The sequence below is a fragment of the Mastomys coucha genome, unplaced genomic scaffold (genome assembly GCF_008632895.1).
Source record: "Mastomys coucha isolate ucsf_1 unplaced genomic scaffold, UCSF_Mcou_1 pScaffold6, whole genome shotgun sequence".
Classification (NCBI taxonomy): domain Eukaryota; kingdom Metazoa; phylum Chordata; class Mammalia; order Rodentia; family Muridae; genus Mastomys; species Mastomys coucha.
This window is the reverse complement of record NW_022196912.1, coordinates 35,451,801-35,468,972: the sequence shown is the minus strand read 5'-3', so window position 1 is coordinate 35,468,972 and position 17,172 is coordinate 35,451,801. Positions and strand designations below refer to the sequence as shown.

Genomic DNA, 17,172 nt, shown 5'->3' with positions numbered 1-17,172 from the left:
GAGACCACTGACAACTGTTTTCCTCAGTCATCACAAAAACAACCAGCCTTGTGCATGTCTGGAAACATGTTTACAATTTACAACTGTGACTTGAGCACATGTCTTCAAGCCCAAACACTGCTTCTGCGAGGCTCGGGTTCTAGAGGACAGCTGCTCTAGACTTCAGACGACTGTAGTTGAGTACTGCTGGAAAACTTCTGGGAGCAGCCAGCAGGTACAGCTGGAAATGGAGCCAACCTCAAATGGGGCTCAAATTCCCCAGGCCTGAAGCCTGAGTGGCAAGGAGTCTGGGATGCTGGCTCATGAGCCTGAGATGCTGTTTCTCTGGGAAGCTGTTTTACTGTATGTGTCTGTGTTGTGAGCAATCAACTAGAGCCTGGTTCATGGAAGAAGCTCAGTAAATGCCTATGAAACCAAGTATGTACTGTCTGAGTGAATGAGGGAGCTATTATAGTCAGAGAATACTATTTATAAAGAGGCTGAGAATTCATCATGGTTATTGTTGATGGAGATAAAGGCACTGTATTCACTTTTTAGAAATAAGAGTAGTAATAAATTCAATTGGGCATACCTTAGTGACAGCGGAGATTTGCTCCAGGGCCATGGCCTGTAGAGTTTCATCACCACTCTCCAGAAGAAGCTTCAGGGATGGGAGCAGGAGGGACTGGTGCAGCAGCAGCAGGCACAGCTCCTTTACACCCTGAAATGGCATGGGTGAGGTGAGTTCCACTCATGCAAGCACAGTGCCACCTGCATCTGTACACACCTTGCTATTATGTGTGTATGTGTGTGTGTGTATGTGTGTGTGTGTATGTGTGTGTGTGTGTGTGTTATTTTGAATGGTAGGATGTATTCAGTATGCACATCTAGTGGTATAATCTACTCTGATTCTCAGAGCCTTGGTTTCCTTACAAGTTAAATGGACATCTCTGTATCTGCTCTGCAATTTTTATTGTGTACCTTGAGAATTAATGTTAATATAAATGTACAGTGCTGAGCATACAGTAGAGACTTCATAGCAGCTGTTATCAACTATTAATGATATCATTATCTAGTTCTTATCTACTGAGAGGCAAAGGACATCAGCAAAGACAATATTTTTAAAACATGTTTAAAATTCTAATATTAAGGTAAATATAATTCTTGATATATTTAAGATATCCCAACATCATGAAAACTATCTGTGGTTCAAAACAATGAACACATGTGAATCTCCCCAGGTATACCTGAATTTCATTCTCAGGTTTGTATTCTACTTGATGAACTGACAGCTCACCCCACTGAGCTGGCTGCCTCTAGTGTCCTGACTGTAGCTATGACACAAAGAACTGAACACCCGACCAAAAACCAGACAATGAATGCAGCTCCAGATATTAAAGCAAAACTATTCTGGAACAAGAATGAAGGATCACTGCCCTGCATGGGGCTGATTGTTCTGTTGTGCTACTCCACAACAGCACAACAGAGAAGAAAATTCCAATACTGGGCACTCTCAGCATCCCTGTGCATCATTCCAAGATGAGATGATGAAAATGACAGACTGAATGAGATGCTTTCCAAACTAGTGAGCTGCCTGTCCCTTGAGCAGTAAGCTCCAGGCTTCCTGCTTTCATAACTGTCACCAACTGGGGTGGGCAATTAGAGATGCAGCTGTCTTTGAGTCATTTCTGCTCCTGAATGTAACACCTTACTCAAACTCCCATAAGCACCCCAATAAAACTAAGTGGCTCACCAAATCTAATGTCAGTGGTATGCTTACATTGCCTCTTGATGGTTCCCTATCTGGGATAAGTAGACACTGGTTCACATCTCCCGAAGAATAGTGACACACACCAGACAGGCACCCCTGACTGGCTCAGCTTAGTCTCCACTCTATGTCCCACTGCACTCTTTACTTCAGACATTACCCTCTGTCCTATAGTTCTGTGTTCATCTATATGCCCCTCTCTGAAGTTCTAAAGTTACATGGTACACACCATACTCAACAGTATTGGTACAAGAGTCTGTCTTAGTACTTATGCCTGCTGTTTATTCAATATATTACCAATAATTGACAAAGGACCTCAGCATTTCATGATGTTTAGAAACATCGTTGACAAATGACAATCTAAAAAGACAATAGACAGTTTGCTTCCTATTGCTGTGATAAAGCTGTAACCAAGGGCAACTTGAGGAATAGTTTATTTCATCTGACAGACTATCATGAAAGGAAGCCAGGGCAGGAACCTGGAAGCAGGAACTGAAGCAGAGACGGCAGGTAGGCAGAGGAGTACTGTCTACTGCTTTGCTTTCTGTGGCTTGCTCAGCCTGCTTTCTGATCCTGCTCAGGGATGGCACCCTCCCATCAATCATTAATCAAGAAAATGAGAAAATGAAAGCACTTCACATACTTGTCTACAGGGAATCTGATGGGGAGTTTCCCTCAATTAAGGTTCCTCTTCCCAGAGGCCTCTACCTTGTTATATTTAAAAAAAAAAAAAAAAAAGCCGGGCAGTGGTAGCACATGCTTTTAATCCCAGCACTTGGGAGGAAGAGGCAGGCAGATCTCTGAGTTCAAGGCCAGCCTGGTCTACAGAGTGAGTTCCAGTACAGCCAGGGCTACACAGAGAAACCCTGTCTTGAAAACACCAAAACAAAACAAAACAAAAACAAAACAAACAAACAAAAAAAATCTAAGCAGGCCAGATGGCACATGACCAAGGCAAGGGCTCTGAGGATACAGAATGCCAGTTTATGTGATCCCTGAGTACTTTATAGTCTGCTAGCTATGTTACTGGCCAAATATTCAGAGGTCTCATGCCAAATCTTCTCTGGTGCTTACATTGTAAGAGAAGTGTTACGAGGATTACACGGGGACTGCTGTAAGGCCAAACGTCAGAGAGAACCACAAAACTACCTCATTTGACAACTTCATAGTTCAGACAGAATGTGACATCCTAAGAGAGCTAGGCCTTGAAAGGGGACAGATAAGTCCCCTGAGTGCGAAGACAAGCCTCAGCCTGGAGTTCATTCTCCCTGTGGGATGTGGTTTATGGTGATGAGCTGGGCAGTGGTCCCTGTAGCCTGATGTTGCCAGGGAAGTCGGACCAGTCCACCAACACTGTTTTTGCATTTAGACAACCTGTGAAGACTCAGTGGATCACTGTCAGCAGATGTTTTAGAGCCTACTGAGGGAGTGTGAGCAGGTGCGTGATACTCACACAAACAGAGGAGATGACTGCTCCTATTCTAGGTCCTGATGAGGGTAAAGACTGTGCTGGGCATGGTTTCTTGTTCTCCAGAGCTATTCAAGTCATTCCTGTCTTCTAGACTGCTGAACGTGCCTCCATCTATCCCTCACCTCCACCTAGAGAGTTCTGACTGGAACCTCCCACTTGCTATGCTTGCTAGGCATTAGTATACACCATGTCATTTGCTTCAAAGATGGTATTTTAGTCCCATTAATGAGATGGGGAGCAGGAAGGAGCAGGCTGAAAGGGAGATAGCTTGGATGTCATGGGAGTCTAAACCAAGCTCCTAGCATTCTCAAAAGCACCTCAGCCATGAGGAAGGATGACCACTGTTGAGGTTCCCACCCTGGGCTTAGCCAGGCTTATTCCTGGGTGACTTGCTCTCACACAGAAGCCTGTAGCTTGTGTGGGTCTAACTCCAGTTTAGCTTCAGTGGGTCACAGACTGCTGGGTCAGATGCAAACAGTAGGAACTTGGAGTGGTAGATCTATGAATGGCATGAACTTGTTTTATGTTTCTTATCCCACATATCTCGACTCTTGAAGAGACCTCTTAGACTGCCATGGATGTAAGCCGAGAAGCAGCCACCATAACTTGCAATATTATGGGATACATGATTTATCAAAAGCAGTGATTTCAATTTTCTGGTGATATTTTCCATGAGAAAAACCATCATGGCTGTTAAGGAAGCAGATACAATGAGGAATATTCTAGAATCACAAAAAGGCACATGGAAATCATTGGGGAAAGAGAAACTGTAATTATGGAGCTTTGCAGGGGATGAGAAATAGGGATAAGGGAAGAAGTGGGTCCACCTCAGGTCCTGCCACAACTGGCCACACATATCATTAGCCATGGGCAGTATAAAAGTGACTGAGCATTGGATAATTTTAGCACCATGGTGAAGGAAATTATTAGAGAATTCTGAGATTAAGTTGAGCAACTCTCAAGTGTGGTGAAATAAATTCAAGACATTTCTATTTTGTAATAATTATGTTCTCACCAAATAATACTTTAAATTTCTTATTGAGCACATTTAACAATAAAAATAATGCCTATCAGTTACTAATCTCCTGTAATCATGACATGCAGCAGATACTCTTTATACTCGTGCCCAAATTAAGGAAAGAAATTGAGCTTATAAAGCCACTGAAGTCGCAGAGGCAATAGCACTCCTTCAGTAATTACCTTTCACTTCATCGAGTTACATAGAGAAACCACTGTGACCTCCTCTGATCAGTCTCCTCCCTCCCCAACTCCATGAGAATTCTAGATCTAAGAGTGATGGCGATTAGTAGCACACAGGAAGCTTCAGTCCAGTCCCTTCAGAGCTGGAGACACAGTGGCGGAACTGCCAGCTAGTAACTGGCCAGCCTAAGGAGACTCTTTCTGATCAGCAATCAATTCAACAGAACGGCTGTAGGTCAATTCTGACATTTGGTACTTATTGGACAATGCTTCATTTTAGGTCATAGGAAGGCAAAGGCGCTTCAGTGCAGATCAGAAACCATGATGAGCTCACTTTCTGTAGTACTGGATTTTGTTCCAGTGATGAGCTCACTCTACCAGGTTCATGCCCTCAGGTAGTTGATTCCGAAGGGCTGTGGTACACAGCTGCGAACACATACTCTGCTGTGTTTTAGGTGCTGGCACTTTAAATTTGTTATAGAACACCTCTCCAGTGCTTGGAAGACTTCTTTAAACAAATAAGTCTTTAAAAATTCAATAAAAACACTTTCTCAGCCCCAAATTTGGAAAATAATTCATTCTATGTTCACTCATAGTAAGAATAGTTTTCCTGAGCAATCACAATGAGGATTTACAGGATCAGATTTATAATTTTGGTTTCGAGTTATTTTCTATGTGGTGGAAACTCAAAACCAATGAGTTAGTTTAATCCCATTATCCAAATTCTTAGATACATATAAGCTGCTCAAACAGTATACTGTTGAGTAGACATACAAGCAGGCTCCCATAATTAACAGAATACATAAAATGTTTCTATGCTATTCATATTACAAATACTTTTATGACACTTAAATCACGGGATCAAACAGAAAGGTCAAAATGGAAGTGGTTGAGTTTCTGTTGTATGTTCCAGAGAGTAACTGCTGTGGCTATCCAATTTCCTTAGAGAGACACAAAGAAGTATGTGAGGATCAGAGTGATTGCTTGGTTACCAGTATAACCAGCCAGGTTTAGGCAGGTAACAATTGAGCTACTGGGTTCTAAGCATGTCAGCTTGGATTGGCCGTAGCAAAGGCCTCGAGGGAACTGCACTGGTTTCTGCCCTGGGATTTGTAAAATCTGCTTCAGAGCACTGGCAAAAAGAAAGCACCTTCCAGGCACACTCCCCACCGCTGGTTTCCATCCGGGCCTTTACACACTCTTGGCCTGTAGCAGAACTGTGTGAGCTAAGTGTTTCACGCACAGTTCCTGCGACTGCCTCAAACAGCAGGCTGTGAGAAGGCAGCATCCCTAGGAAAGCCACTCACAGCATCCACTCACCTCCATGGGCAGCATCTGTGTGGTGTTGTAGAGGGAGCGGCAGATCTTCAACACCTCGTCCCCTAGGTCCTGCTTGTTCTCTGCTGTACATCTGGTCAGCATCACGGACACCAGTCTCACCCACGGATTGTTGGCTACACTGCTCCTCAGAGAAATATGTAAAACACTGGAGGTGAGTAACGCTCTCAGCATTGTGGATAAATTTTAAAAAAAGACAAAGAGTCCCACTTTCTGAAATAAAGTGCTTTTGGTGGCTTACACTCAGTGCACACAATATGTTCCTTTAGGCTGCCTGCATCGGCTACTGTGCTACGGACAAGCGGTAGGAAACACGGGGACAGAAAGTTTCCTGAGAGCTCAGACTCTTTTTAGTATATGTGCTGCCGAAGCAAAGCGAGCACGAGCTCAGACTCTTAAGCTAAAGACCCAATCTCAAATTCTGACCCCATGGCAGTGCTGCCAATACTAGAATCTGCATTTCTCACCCTCTGCTCTGGTGACTTTTAAGAGGAGCCTAGGAACCAGGAACCTGTAATTAGCAAGCAATTGCAGCCCTGAGTAACCTTAGCAGGACCACAGGGAAGCACTTCACAAGGGCAATGAAGGTCTTATGGTGAGCAGAAAAGGTGTGATAGCCAGACATGGTAGGACACAGGGGACTGAGGGTCACTAGTTCAAGGCCAGCCTGGGCTGTATAACCAGACTCTGTCTTGAACAATAACAAACCCCAAACTAAACATTTCAGGTAAAAGCCCATTCTGCAGAACATGAGTCAGGATGGCATCACTGTCACAGTGACAGAGGCCTCAGCCACACATCCTGTCCTTTCTAAAAGAATCTGCTCAGAAAAACCAAGAAGACACAGCTCTCCTCGGTGTACGTCAGTCCCACCCCGGGGCTCAGGTGAAGAGTGACCCCCGATGGGTCTACTGCTCTGAAACTGCTCCAGGATAAATCACTCAGGGAAACTTCCTCCTTCCCATACCAAGATACGGAGACTTCACTGGCCTAGGACAGAAACACTTGCTGGGTTCCGAAAAAGATCAGTATTGGAGCGAATAGGCCTGAGCTGGAGCACAGAGACACATGCATCTCGCCAGTGGAAACAGCTTCAGATAGGAGATGTGTTCAAAGGAATCCTGGCCACTTCTCCCAAAGGAAAGGGTGAACCCATGTCCAAGAGCACAAGGACAAGACAAGAACCGCCCCCCAACTCTGAGTGGTAGCTGCAAGCTCAGCAGGACAGAGAGGAAACAACCCAAGCCTGCGATGGGGCCAGTCCTCCTCAGAATTCTGTCTTTCGCTTGTTAGCTGTGTGCAGTCTGAAGTAACTTCACTTTTGAGACTCAATTCTTTCATCTGTATAATTAGGTAACACTATCTGTGCATGTTTGTTGTGTGGATGATTGGTAATGTATGTAAATTACATGCTCAATATTGTGAGCACTTAATAAATGGGAATTATTTGTTCCATATGAATTCTCAAGGTAGCACTGTAAGCTTTGTTTGAAATAAATCAGGCAAGAAATTTCTTTGTGAAATACCAGAACAAAAATTATTGTGCTCATATCTTAAATCAGACATGGTTATGGTACTTCTGAAGAAAACATTTGGGTTTAGGTACAAGGAAATAGGAAGATAACCCAATATTTCAAAAACAATTAAATTGTCCTCAAAATCAAATAGTGACCACTCTTTCACACGTAAGGAAGATGCGTTCCAGGTCCCACCCTTACCAAGGAGTCAGCAGTAGTGGATAGTCTCTGGGGATGAAAAATGTCTTTTTGTTTTTGTTTTTTTACTGAAGATATGGTTACTGGTAGATTCCCATACTGCACTGGATAGTGTCTTGCCCGTGAACATATGGGCAGCAATAACTGGACTTGGTGGATTATAAAAAAAAAAGAGAGACGTGACTTTGGGAGGGAGCATATTGGTGAGATATGAGACAGGTTGATGGGGAAATAGGGGATAGATCATATTTTGCTATATACATGTATGAAATTCTCAAAAGGAAAAAAATAAAATTAAAATAATAGAGAGAAACTCACCACTATAGAATGTAACAAGTACTTAGCTAAGATGTAAACGTTAAATATCTGTACAGGTAGGAATAGGGAAACATAAGAAAATGTGGTGGAGAGCTGCACTTGGTACCAATCACTAGTTCAGAGTGCTTGGAACATAGTCCTTAACAGAAGGGAGTGTCTGAAACCTTGACATATGTGTGTGCAAGTACATGTACATTCACTAGCTCTGCTGAATTTTCAAAACTGACATTCAGACAGAGGATGCCAAATATCTTAAGACTTACACACATCCACTTTTCATAGGTGGCCAAGCTTGCAAGAGTAAAATCAAGTGCTGAAATTCAACCTCATGGTGACTAGATTCCAGGAGCTCCTCGAACAGAGAGTAGCGGTTTTCTTCATTCTCAATGTCAGCTATGTCCACCTGGAAGAAGCAACACACATTTGAAACTTGTGGCAATGCTGAACTGGTTCACAGAAGTCTCTGTATGTGACTGAGAAAAGAACTTTCAAACTTTGCAATTTACTGAATGAAAATTAAATACCATCTAAAACCAAACCAGAGATTGAACATTGTTTCCTGGCCTCCATAGTGTTTCAATGATCCTAATTGATTTCCTAGCTATAATTAGCTTGGAATTTTTACAAGGAAGCTGCCTTATCAGACAGATGTCTCCAGAGTTAGAGATAGAAGTCAGGCACTATTGCTCACTGTAAACATAGAATTATCAGAGCAGTCCCACCCAAGACAGAATTGCTTTACATACCAGAGAGAAGTTGAAGGGCTTCCATCACTAACTATCTATGTTACAGCCAAGGATATTCTCAAGGACTGCTAGAATTGGACTTCCAGGTGCTTGCCTCAGACAGACCCAGAGAATTTATCTTGGGGCCGCCAAGATAGGTCAGCAGGAAGGACACCACTGCTCCTCCGCTTTGCGCCTGGCTGTTTGATCTTACTGACTTTGATGTGACTGCTACCTGCCTACGTGATCCCTGACATTTGCCCTGATTCTGTATACTATATAAGCCTGATTTTTACTTTGTGCAAATACAGATTCATCACTTCTCTGTCGTTTCTGTTTGTCACTCGCCGAATTCTTTGCCCACCAGGCCAGAACTCTACTCATCCCGCAGAACCAGGAATCCCCGCAGCAACTCAGTCCGCAACACATTCCAGTGGTGAAAAAACACACTAATGTGCAAACCTTCAGAAGTTCTGAGCCTTAATCTCAAACACAATATCACAAACTATGGAGAGCTGGAGGGCTACACAGAAACCTCTACTTGCCTTACCAAAATAAGATATCTACACACAGTGTTGCTGGCACCTAACATGCTAAAATACAGATTGCTTTTACAGGTGAAAGTGATTATTTCAGGATACTTAACATTAAATGAATTTTGGAAGTTTAAATTGTCCAAAATTAACTCCTAATGTTCATCAGGAAGCCATTTGCCAACATGTGCTAGAAATTCCTCTAATTTGAACCAAAGACGTTATGCAAGTTCCCTTGTCACACGATACTTTGGCTACATGCATCATGTAAGTCAAACCCAGTATTTATTCCCAGTCTGTTTCTGATACAAGAGAAGCCCTGTCAGCCACCCAGCATCCACCCTCTCCCACTGGATAACTAAAGGGCTTCTCTTCTAACCGTGGAAGTTGCAAAACAAGTCACATGTGCATGTGGTATGTCTCTGGGGGGGAAATGTCAGTTATTTTAAGTTGGAAAGTGGTTTTGATATAAAACCCAGTCAGTTCATCCCCCTTGCTAGTTTCTCTTCATAGGTTCTCAGTGGTTAGGGGCACAGACAATCATAATGGTAAATGCATGATGATATGTGTTCACAGGATTCAGATCATCACACCTTGAAAGGATAATGAGAATGGATTTTACTTACACACTAGCTAAATTGTCTGGACTAATGCATGTTTCCAAAACATTTATTTAATGGCCATGATGGCTCTGATCTAAGACACCATCTGAGGAGTCACACCATGAGTTTTACAGTGTTGCAAATGGTCATATGGACTATGAAATTCAGTAATTACTATGAGAAGCTTGGTTCCCACAGTGAACTGCCAGATTCTCCAACACCCACCTTTGAGCCTCAGGACATTCATCTGCAGAATAAATAGCCCTGTAGCACTTTACCGTTTTGAAATAATTTCATGGTACAGCAAGTCAGTTGACCCCTACCACAGCTCTGGGGGTGGGGGGCATTTGGGTTAGAAGCCTCCTGGAACACACAGACATTGGCTCAACTGTCCTGGTAATGAAGCTCTCAAGTGACAGCCAAAAGATAATCTGAGTAGCATGTTCTGATGAGAGGACCCACCGTGAGAATCTCGCTCAATATTACTTAAGCAAGGCTTCCAGCTAGGAGCAGGCAATAGTCTCGGATTTGAAAGTACAAATTCAAGACTTCCAGCTTTCCTTACCCAACCTCATCTCTTTCAACCTATCTCCAGCTTCTAGGCCTCCTTACGTGTGTCTTGCTCATAATTACACACATTCTGCATCAGCTACTTGGAACTGTCCCTTGCCCTGACATGTTCTTCCTCCAGATACTGGAGGATCTCAGAGTCCTGTGACCTTCCCAGTGTAGGCCCTGCTTACCTGCCTGAGTTGTAAGGCATGCCTACAACCCACATGTTCCTATTTCACTTTCCTTCTTAGTAATTAAACCACAAGATGTGTAATGAGTACTTTTGGAGTGAATGAACTGAGTGGACAAGCTTACAAATAAGTGACAATTTATCATTCATAAGATAATTTAGCACCAGCAATATTAAATTCTCCTGGACTTGCCATAAAGTTTTGGTTGGTTTTATTATTGATGACAGGTTTGCTGGCATTATGTTCAGCTTCAGACTTCAGGAAAACCCCTTGCTCTGGGCCTTATTTTCCTTACTGGAAAAACAGGCTTTAAAAATACCAGAAGTCTGGTCTACAGAGTGAGTTCCAGGACAGCCAGGGCTATACAGAGAAATCCTGTCTCGAAGAACAAAAACAAAAACAAAAACAAGCCAGAAGTCTCAGGTAATGAGGGTACTGCTTGATGTCTGCATTGGGGTCAATGACTGACCCCTTCCTGCTTTGTAATCTTAGTTTCTATGCAAGAGTTTACACGAGCAAAAGTTTGTGCTGAAAAGTAAAGCACTCCTTGCAGACTTGCTGTATCACCCAAGAACAGCGTCGGTATCCATCAGAAGAATTACTGAAACGTATCTTTCCTCTACAACAACTGTGTATATGTTTGGGATGAGATTTTCTTCAAGTACTTCAAGCTCAACACTATCCAACATGCGGAAAACAGACAGAGACGGTCTAGTCTGGAAGAAACAGACTTAACAGAGAGTGGATTTAATCGGAAGAAACACAAACTTAAGAGATGGGTATAGTCACACCCAACAAATCCAGGGGATTCCCATATTCCTCCTAGATATTTATATAACACACAACATGTAATGACACAGGAAGATACTGTATAGAAATCAAACAGTATTTCACCTGAGATGCCTGCAGCACTCACTAGGTCAATGACTAAGGACACAGGATGCTGACTGCTGGAATCTGAAGTGGTGGAAGTGCAGGTGAAACGCTGGCGATGGGAACTGTAAAAAGCCCTCACAACTCTGTAACTGACAGTATTCAGAGAGGAAGAGATGCAAACACATGGAATTTCTCTGTGACTTATAAAGGGGATGAAGTGGTGACTCGGGCCTGGAAAGTAAGAACTTTTACTCTACTACACACTGGCTCAGAGCTGAGCCTCTATTCCCAAAAGTTTGGCAGAGGGAAGGCATAATAGCTCCCTTGAAATAGAACTTTGGATTTAATTATTTCGGCCCCAGCTTCCTATGTATTAAGAATTGAATCAGCCACCTTCCATAGCAAACCTTAGCCTCTAGCACCAGGATGTGCAATAAGAACCTGAAAAGTAGGAATTATGGGTTTTATGATTATTTCCCAGCAGCACTCCCTGCTTCCACAGCTGAATTTGTGTGAGCTTTTGTTCTTCCTATAAACTGCAATGCAGTTACTGGAAGAGCAGTGGACTGAGAACTGCTCCCTCCAGCTTTGGAAAAAGCTCAAAGGAAACCCAGTTTTCATTTTATGTATTTTATCTTAAGTTTTTCTTTTAATATGGACAGGTAACCCACACCTGATGGTGAGGCTCTAGAAATAAGAAGCAAGCCCTTTACAAGCCACTGGAAAGAGTAAATCTGAGAAAGCAAGAGCAGGGTCCCTCATTACACTTCCCATCGCTGTTCCCAGGGTCTGTGTGGCTTTGCCTTCACACTGAAATCATCTGCCAAACTGCTAGTTACCTGGGTCATATAGCAAGTACTTCAGTTCTGCTTTACTCAAGGGAGAGATGATGGCTAGTACCCTCTGCTAAAGGGAGATGTGTAAGGCTTCTACAGGAGTTTCCATAGCAACCTCTCTTAGGCTGACCCCATTCCTGAAAGTAAAGGAAATGCCCAGGTGTCTGGCTACATGTGAAAATTCAAGGGGCATGCCCTTCTCCCTGTGCTCATTACATGGTTTAGGAATGAGACCCTGGAGTTGATTTTGAAAGATATAGCCTTTGTCAAGAATGAGAAAGATGCCCTCTTTCTGACAAGCTAACTGGATAGCCTGTCCAGTCTGCTGTACAGGCAGTTTGGTTCTGACTGAAGACAAGAGACTCTTGGGTTAGAGACAGACCTTTTGTACTCACAGGAACAGTGGCAGTGAGGGCCTGAGCATTTCAAGTCCTTAGGCTCAGAAGCAGCACTTAGGAAAGTGATGCACACAGTAAGTGGCTGTGGAGAGCCCCATACTTGAAGACTATGAATTTGGTATAATGAACAGCAAGTCTAAGTGTGCTGCTCCACGGGGGATACCACCTTTATCCTCCACAGTGTCTTCTAAAACAACATCCTCAGAAAGAATCCTGAACAAAGCTAGTTAGTTCTTCTGAGCCTGGCTAAAATGAGAGAGATCTAAAGAAAGTATTTAGCAATAACTTTTTTGAAATTTCTGTAATTATTATGTTGAGAAAGTGCCTAAACCAATCTTTTAATTTTTTAGTTTTTCATTATTATATATATATATATATATATGTATATATATATATATGTCCATGCTTGTGAGTGCATATATGTATGAGTATAGAAGCGCAAAGTAGACACAGAGAATCCTTCTTTAGGACTTTTCTACCTTATTCTTCATGCCAGAGTCCCCTAGACAAACTCAGAGCTTGCCTGTAGGACTAGTTTGGGCAGCTTGCTCTGGGGGTCTCGTTTCCATATTACAAGTGGGTAACCATGGCTGACTCAGGTCCTCTTGCTTGGATAGCAAGTCCTTTAATTTCTGAGCTGCCTTCTCAGCCCAATCAAGACAATTAAACTCTTTAGTAAAGAGCATCAAATGAAGATTATTAAAAACAACTTTCAAGATCTAAGTGCTAACCAGCTTTTGAAGAGTAGTATTTATCCTAACATCTGAGGTAAAGATAGCACACTGAGTTTAAGAAGGTACATCTCTATAGTTAGACTCATGAGTATACATGATAGGGACTTATAAGTTATGTTTATATATATCAACACATAATGTTCAAACTCATGTCAGTCACCTTACATATTCCCATTATTAAGTCTAATCCCTTTTAGTATTCTCTTTTGCCATTCTAGAAATTAGAGAAACACACAAATAAATAATGGTAGTTTGGGTTTTAAAAAGCTTATAGGCTGTATTTGTTCCTTTCCTGGTTGAGAACAATGCTAAAATGCTCTTACCATACTACAAAGTTCTGTATTATTCCTACTTATTATGAACATGCCTCCAAATTTTCAGTGGTAAAATTTTTTACCTATAATCAAATTGAGTAGTCAGCAGAAAAAAAAAATAAATATCTGTCTTAGGGTTTCCATTGCTGTGAAGAAACACAGTGACCAAGGCAACTCTTTTTTTTTTTTTAAGATTTATTTATTATTTTATGTAAGTATACTATAGCTGTCTTCAGAGACACCAGAAGAGGGTGTCAGATCTCATTATGGATGGTTTTAATCCACCAGATGGTTGCTGGGACTTGAACTCAGGACCTTCTGAATAGCAGTCAGTGCTCTTAACCGCTGAGCCATCTCTCCAGCCTCCCAAGGCAAATCTTATAAAGAACAACACTTAACTGGGGCTGGCTAGTAGGTTCAGAGGTTCAGTCCATTATTATCACGGTGAGAAGCATGGCAGTGCCCAGGCAGGCATGGTACTAAAGGAGAGGCATCCTGATCTGAAGGCAGCCAGTAGAAGATTGCCTTTAGGCAGTGAGGAAGAGGGTCTCACGCCCCCTCCCCAGTGACACATTTCCTTCAATAAGGCCACACCTACTCCAACAAGGACATACCTCTGAATAATGCCACTCCTTGGGCCAAGTATATTTAAACCACCACAATATCATATGATCAATATACACTGATTTGTTTTGTTTTTGTTAATATTTTGTGTGTGTGTGTGTGTATACAGCACAATCAAAATACTGATACCTTTCTAGAAGACAGCTTTTGCTCAATATATATTCACACTATATTTAGAAATGTTGATCATGAAGAATTAGAAAAATTAGCTAACTTTAAGTTGAAAATAAAATCATCATTTCACAAAACTGACAAGTTAATGGGGAAAACTTAAGAAACAAAGAATTTCTTGAGCTCACAAATGTTCAATCAAGTGGGTATCACAGGATTTCAATGTAAGGGCATATGGTTAGTGTGAGAACTTTTATCCCTAAAATGCCTGAAATCAAGGCACCTAGTTCAGTCTGGATGGGGACATCCACAAGAATTACAGCAGCCTCCATCTTCCGGAATATAATACAGTCCCCATAAGATCTTCCTTGATTGCACTCTTACTTGACTGCAGGGTTTCTCAACTGAACACAGAGCTCTTTGATATAAGCTAGTCCACCGCCAATCTTAGCCTTCCTTTCCAGTGTTAGAATTATAGGCCAGCTACTACAGCCACCTGGCATATAAACAAGTTCTGAAGATCTAACTCTCGCCGTCGATCTTGGTGGACACGTGTTTAACCCATGAAGCTATTCTGCAGCATGGAATTGTCCCCAGCAGGGAACAAGTAGCATTCATGTTTTGTATAGCACTCCCTCCTTCCTAGCCCCAGGGAGTATCTGAGAAAACTGCCAAAATTTCACAAATGCCTGCATATCTACTGACTATTTCCTATTTGTATTAATTAAACATGATTAAATTTAAAGAGAAAAATACAAATGTAACTCAAACATGAAGAGTATTGTTTTGTCTAAATGCTGCTTCTTTCTTCCATATAGATAAAGGGAACTTCCATCCTTCCTATAAGTCCATTTGTCAAGTGGTTGCAGGTCCTTATCAGACCGGACTGATTGTCCTTGAAACAAAACAACTAACACACTGCTCTCAGTGGAAGCCATTTTTTACCTTAAACTTTCTTGAGCTTCTGGAAGTGAACCCAGACACCATAAGCTGGGGCATTGCACCTGACTATTTATCTTCCACTAGGCACTGACAGGAGCTCACTGCCTCTGCAGATACAGATACAAGTGAACATGCTACTAGTGAACATGGCATTCTCCTTTATAAGCAACAGTGCCATTAACCTCCGCTCTGTGGCTCCTAACAGATAACAGACTTATAATGAATGTAAAGATGCAAAATAACTATGCACAAACACAGTGGTATCACACTGTGACATCAAATTACAAACAAACAAAAATCTGCAGGTCAGTAGAAAAAAAAAAAAAAGAAGCACAAAAAGTTAACAGAGTTGAGCTCTAAGCAAAACTAGAGCTGTGGATGTTCCATTTGGGTAATAAGGCCTCCTATGTCCACTGGATCTAGCCAGTTTCTCTGTAAATAAAATGTTGAGAAGATGAAAAAATAACAAACAGACACACAAACAAACAAACACTGTCACCAAAGGGAGTTGACTATCAATCTCCCTCACTGGTCTAAGGGGCTGGTGAACTAGTCCCAGCATACAAGGGGACTAACTCACAGGAGCACGGTCACTGCTGTTCCATATTATCATCAACTACAGAACCACTACTATTAGACAAGAAAAGATAAATATATCAATGGTGATATTTCATTTCTGAGTTATGGATTTTATTAAAACTAAATAAAATTTTGAAACTATTACTAATGTTTTTCAACATTAAAAGAACTTTTGGGAGTAGATTTTCTCATTTTTAAAGAACTAAAACACAGATGCAGATATTGAATGGATGTCATGAATATGTGACTGCAAGCATGCTGTGAGAGCATACATTCTAGCAGCCTCTGTATCCTGAGCTAAAGTGAGAAGGTTTCTATCAGCAGGGACCTGCCAGGGATAAAAAAAATGAGAAACTAAACTCTGGCCTTGCCATAGCTGTGATACAACAAAAGGCAATGCCTTAAGGCATTCATAGGCTAAAAAAGGCAACTATCAAACCCAATATACTATTCTGAGATTATAATGTATAAGGCAACAGAGCAGAGTGCAACAGGCACACACACACACACACACACACACACACACACACACACACACACACACACACTCTCTCTCTCTCTCTCTCTCTCTCTGCAGGCATCTAACAGAGCTGATAGAGTTTCGTAGTTCCTTACAGTGTATTTTGGCATATTTTAGTACTGAAATACACAACTTTCTTACCCAGCCTTCCCCCACCTTCCCCATGGGATCTGTGGGATAAAGAAAACTATGCCACTGAAGTGTGACACAGGAAGCCCGACACCTAGTCCATGGGAGGCTCTCAAAAGCATGAAAACAAACTGGACTGTCAGCCATTCCATCAGCTGCTCCTCAGCTTGTGAGAACATGTCTACGCAAAAGCTTCTATGGCTTTATTTTGACTCTGATGCTTTCATTTAGCTAGAGGTTATCCAAAGATAGTCCTGGGTAACAGAAGAAAATGATATATATGTCTGCCTACTTGTTCTCAAACAGGCAGTAAAACAAAGATTTTTATAAGTTAACATATCCAACATAATTATAAGCTGAAAACATCTAAACTCCAAAATATCATAAGTAACAACAATACTAAATTCCTCATTCTAGTTTACTTATTACATTGTTGGTTAATGACTCACATAGTTAAAAACAAACAACTGAAACCAACAAGACTGGACAAATCACACAACTAGGAAAAACAATGAACTGAAATGAACAAGACAACCTGGCTAATGATGATGTGTCTACACGCATGTGTAGAAAGAAAGGAAGAAGAGAAAAATTAAGTAACATCAGAAAAAAAGTATTGTTAGTTCTGTTAATCTATGGCTGAAGACAAAAGGCTCTATAAAGATAAATTCTAGTGAGGAAAATAAGATAGTAACTTCAAGATTATATATTCTCGGA

General features: G+C 41.7%; 1 protein-coding gene across 5 annotated transcripts in view; it reads right to left on the bottom strand.

Annotated features, from left to right (window-relative positions):
• Nbas (NBAS subunit of NRZ tethering complex) overlaps window positions 1-17,172 on the bottom strand; it is a 386,817-nt gene that overhangs the window by 97,663 nt on the left and 271,982 nt on the right. For 3 of the 5 annotated variants that reach the window (XR_004114347.1, XM_031356464.1, XM_031356466.1), the window contains exons 49-51: window positions 8,053-8,192; window positions 5,739-5,880; window positions 572-700 (exon numbers count right to left, since the gene is read on the bottom strand). Coding sequence is in view for 4 of the 5 variants with exons in the window: in XM_031356464.1 (XP_031212324.1) it covers window positions 572-700; window positions 5,739-5,880; window positions 8,053-8,192 (411 nt within the window). In the remaining variant the exon portion in view is untranslated. The remainder of the gene's footprint in view (window positions 1-571; window positions 701-5,738; window positions 5,881-8,052; window positions 8,193-17,172) is intronic. The other 2 variants (XM_031356465.1, XM_031356467.1) reach the window with 1 other exon arrangement.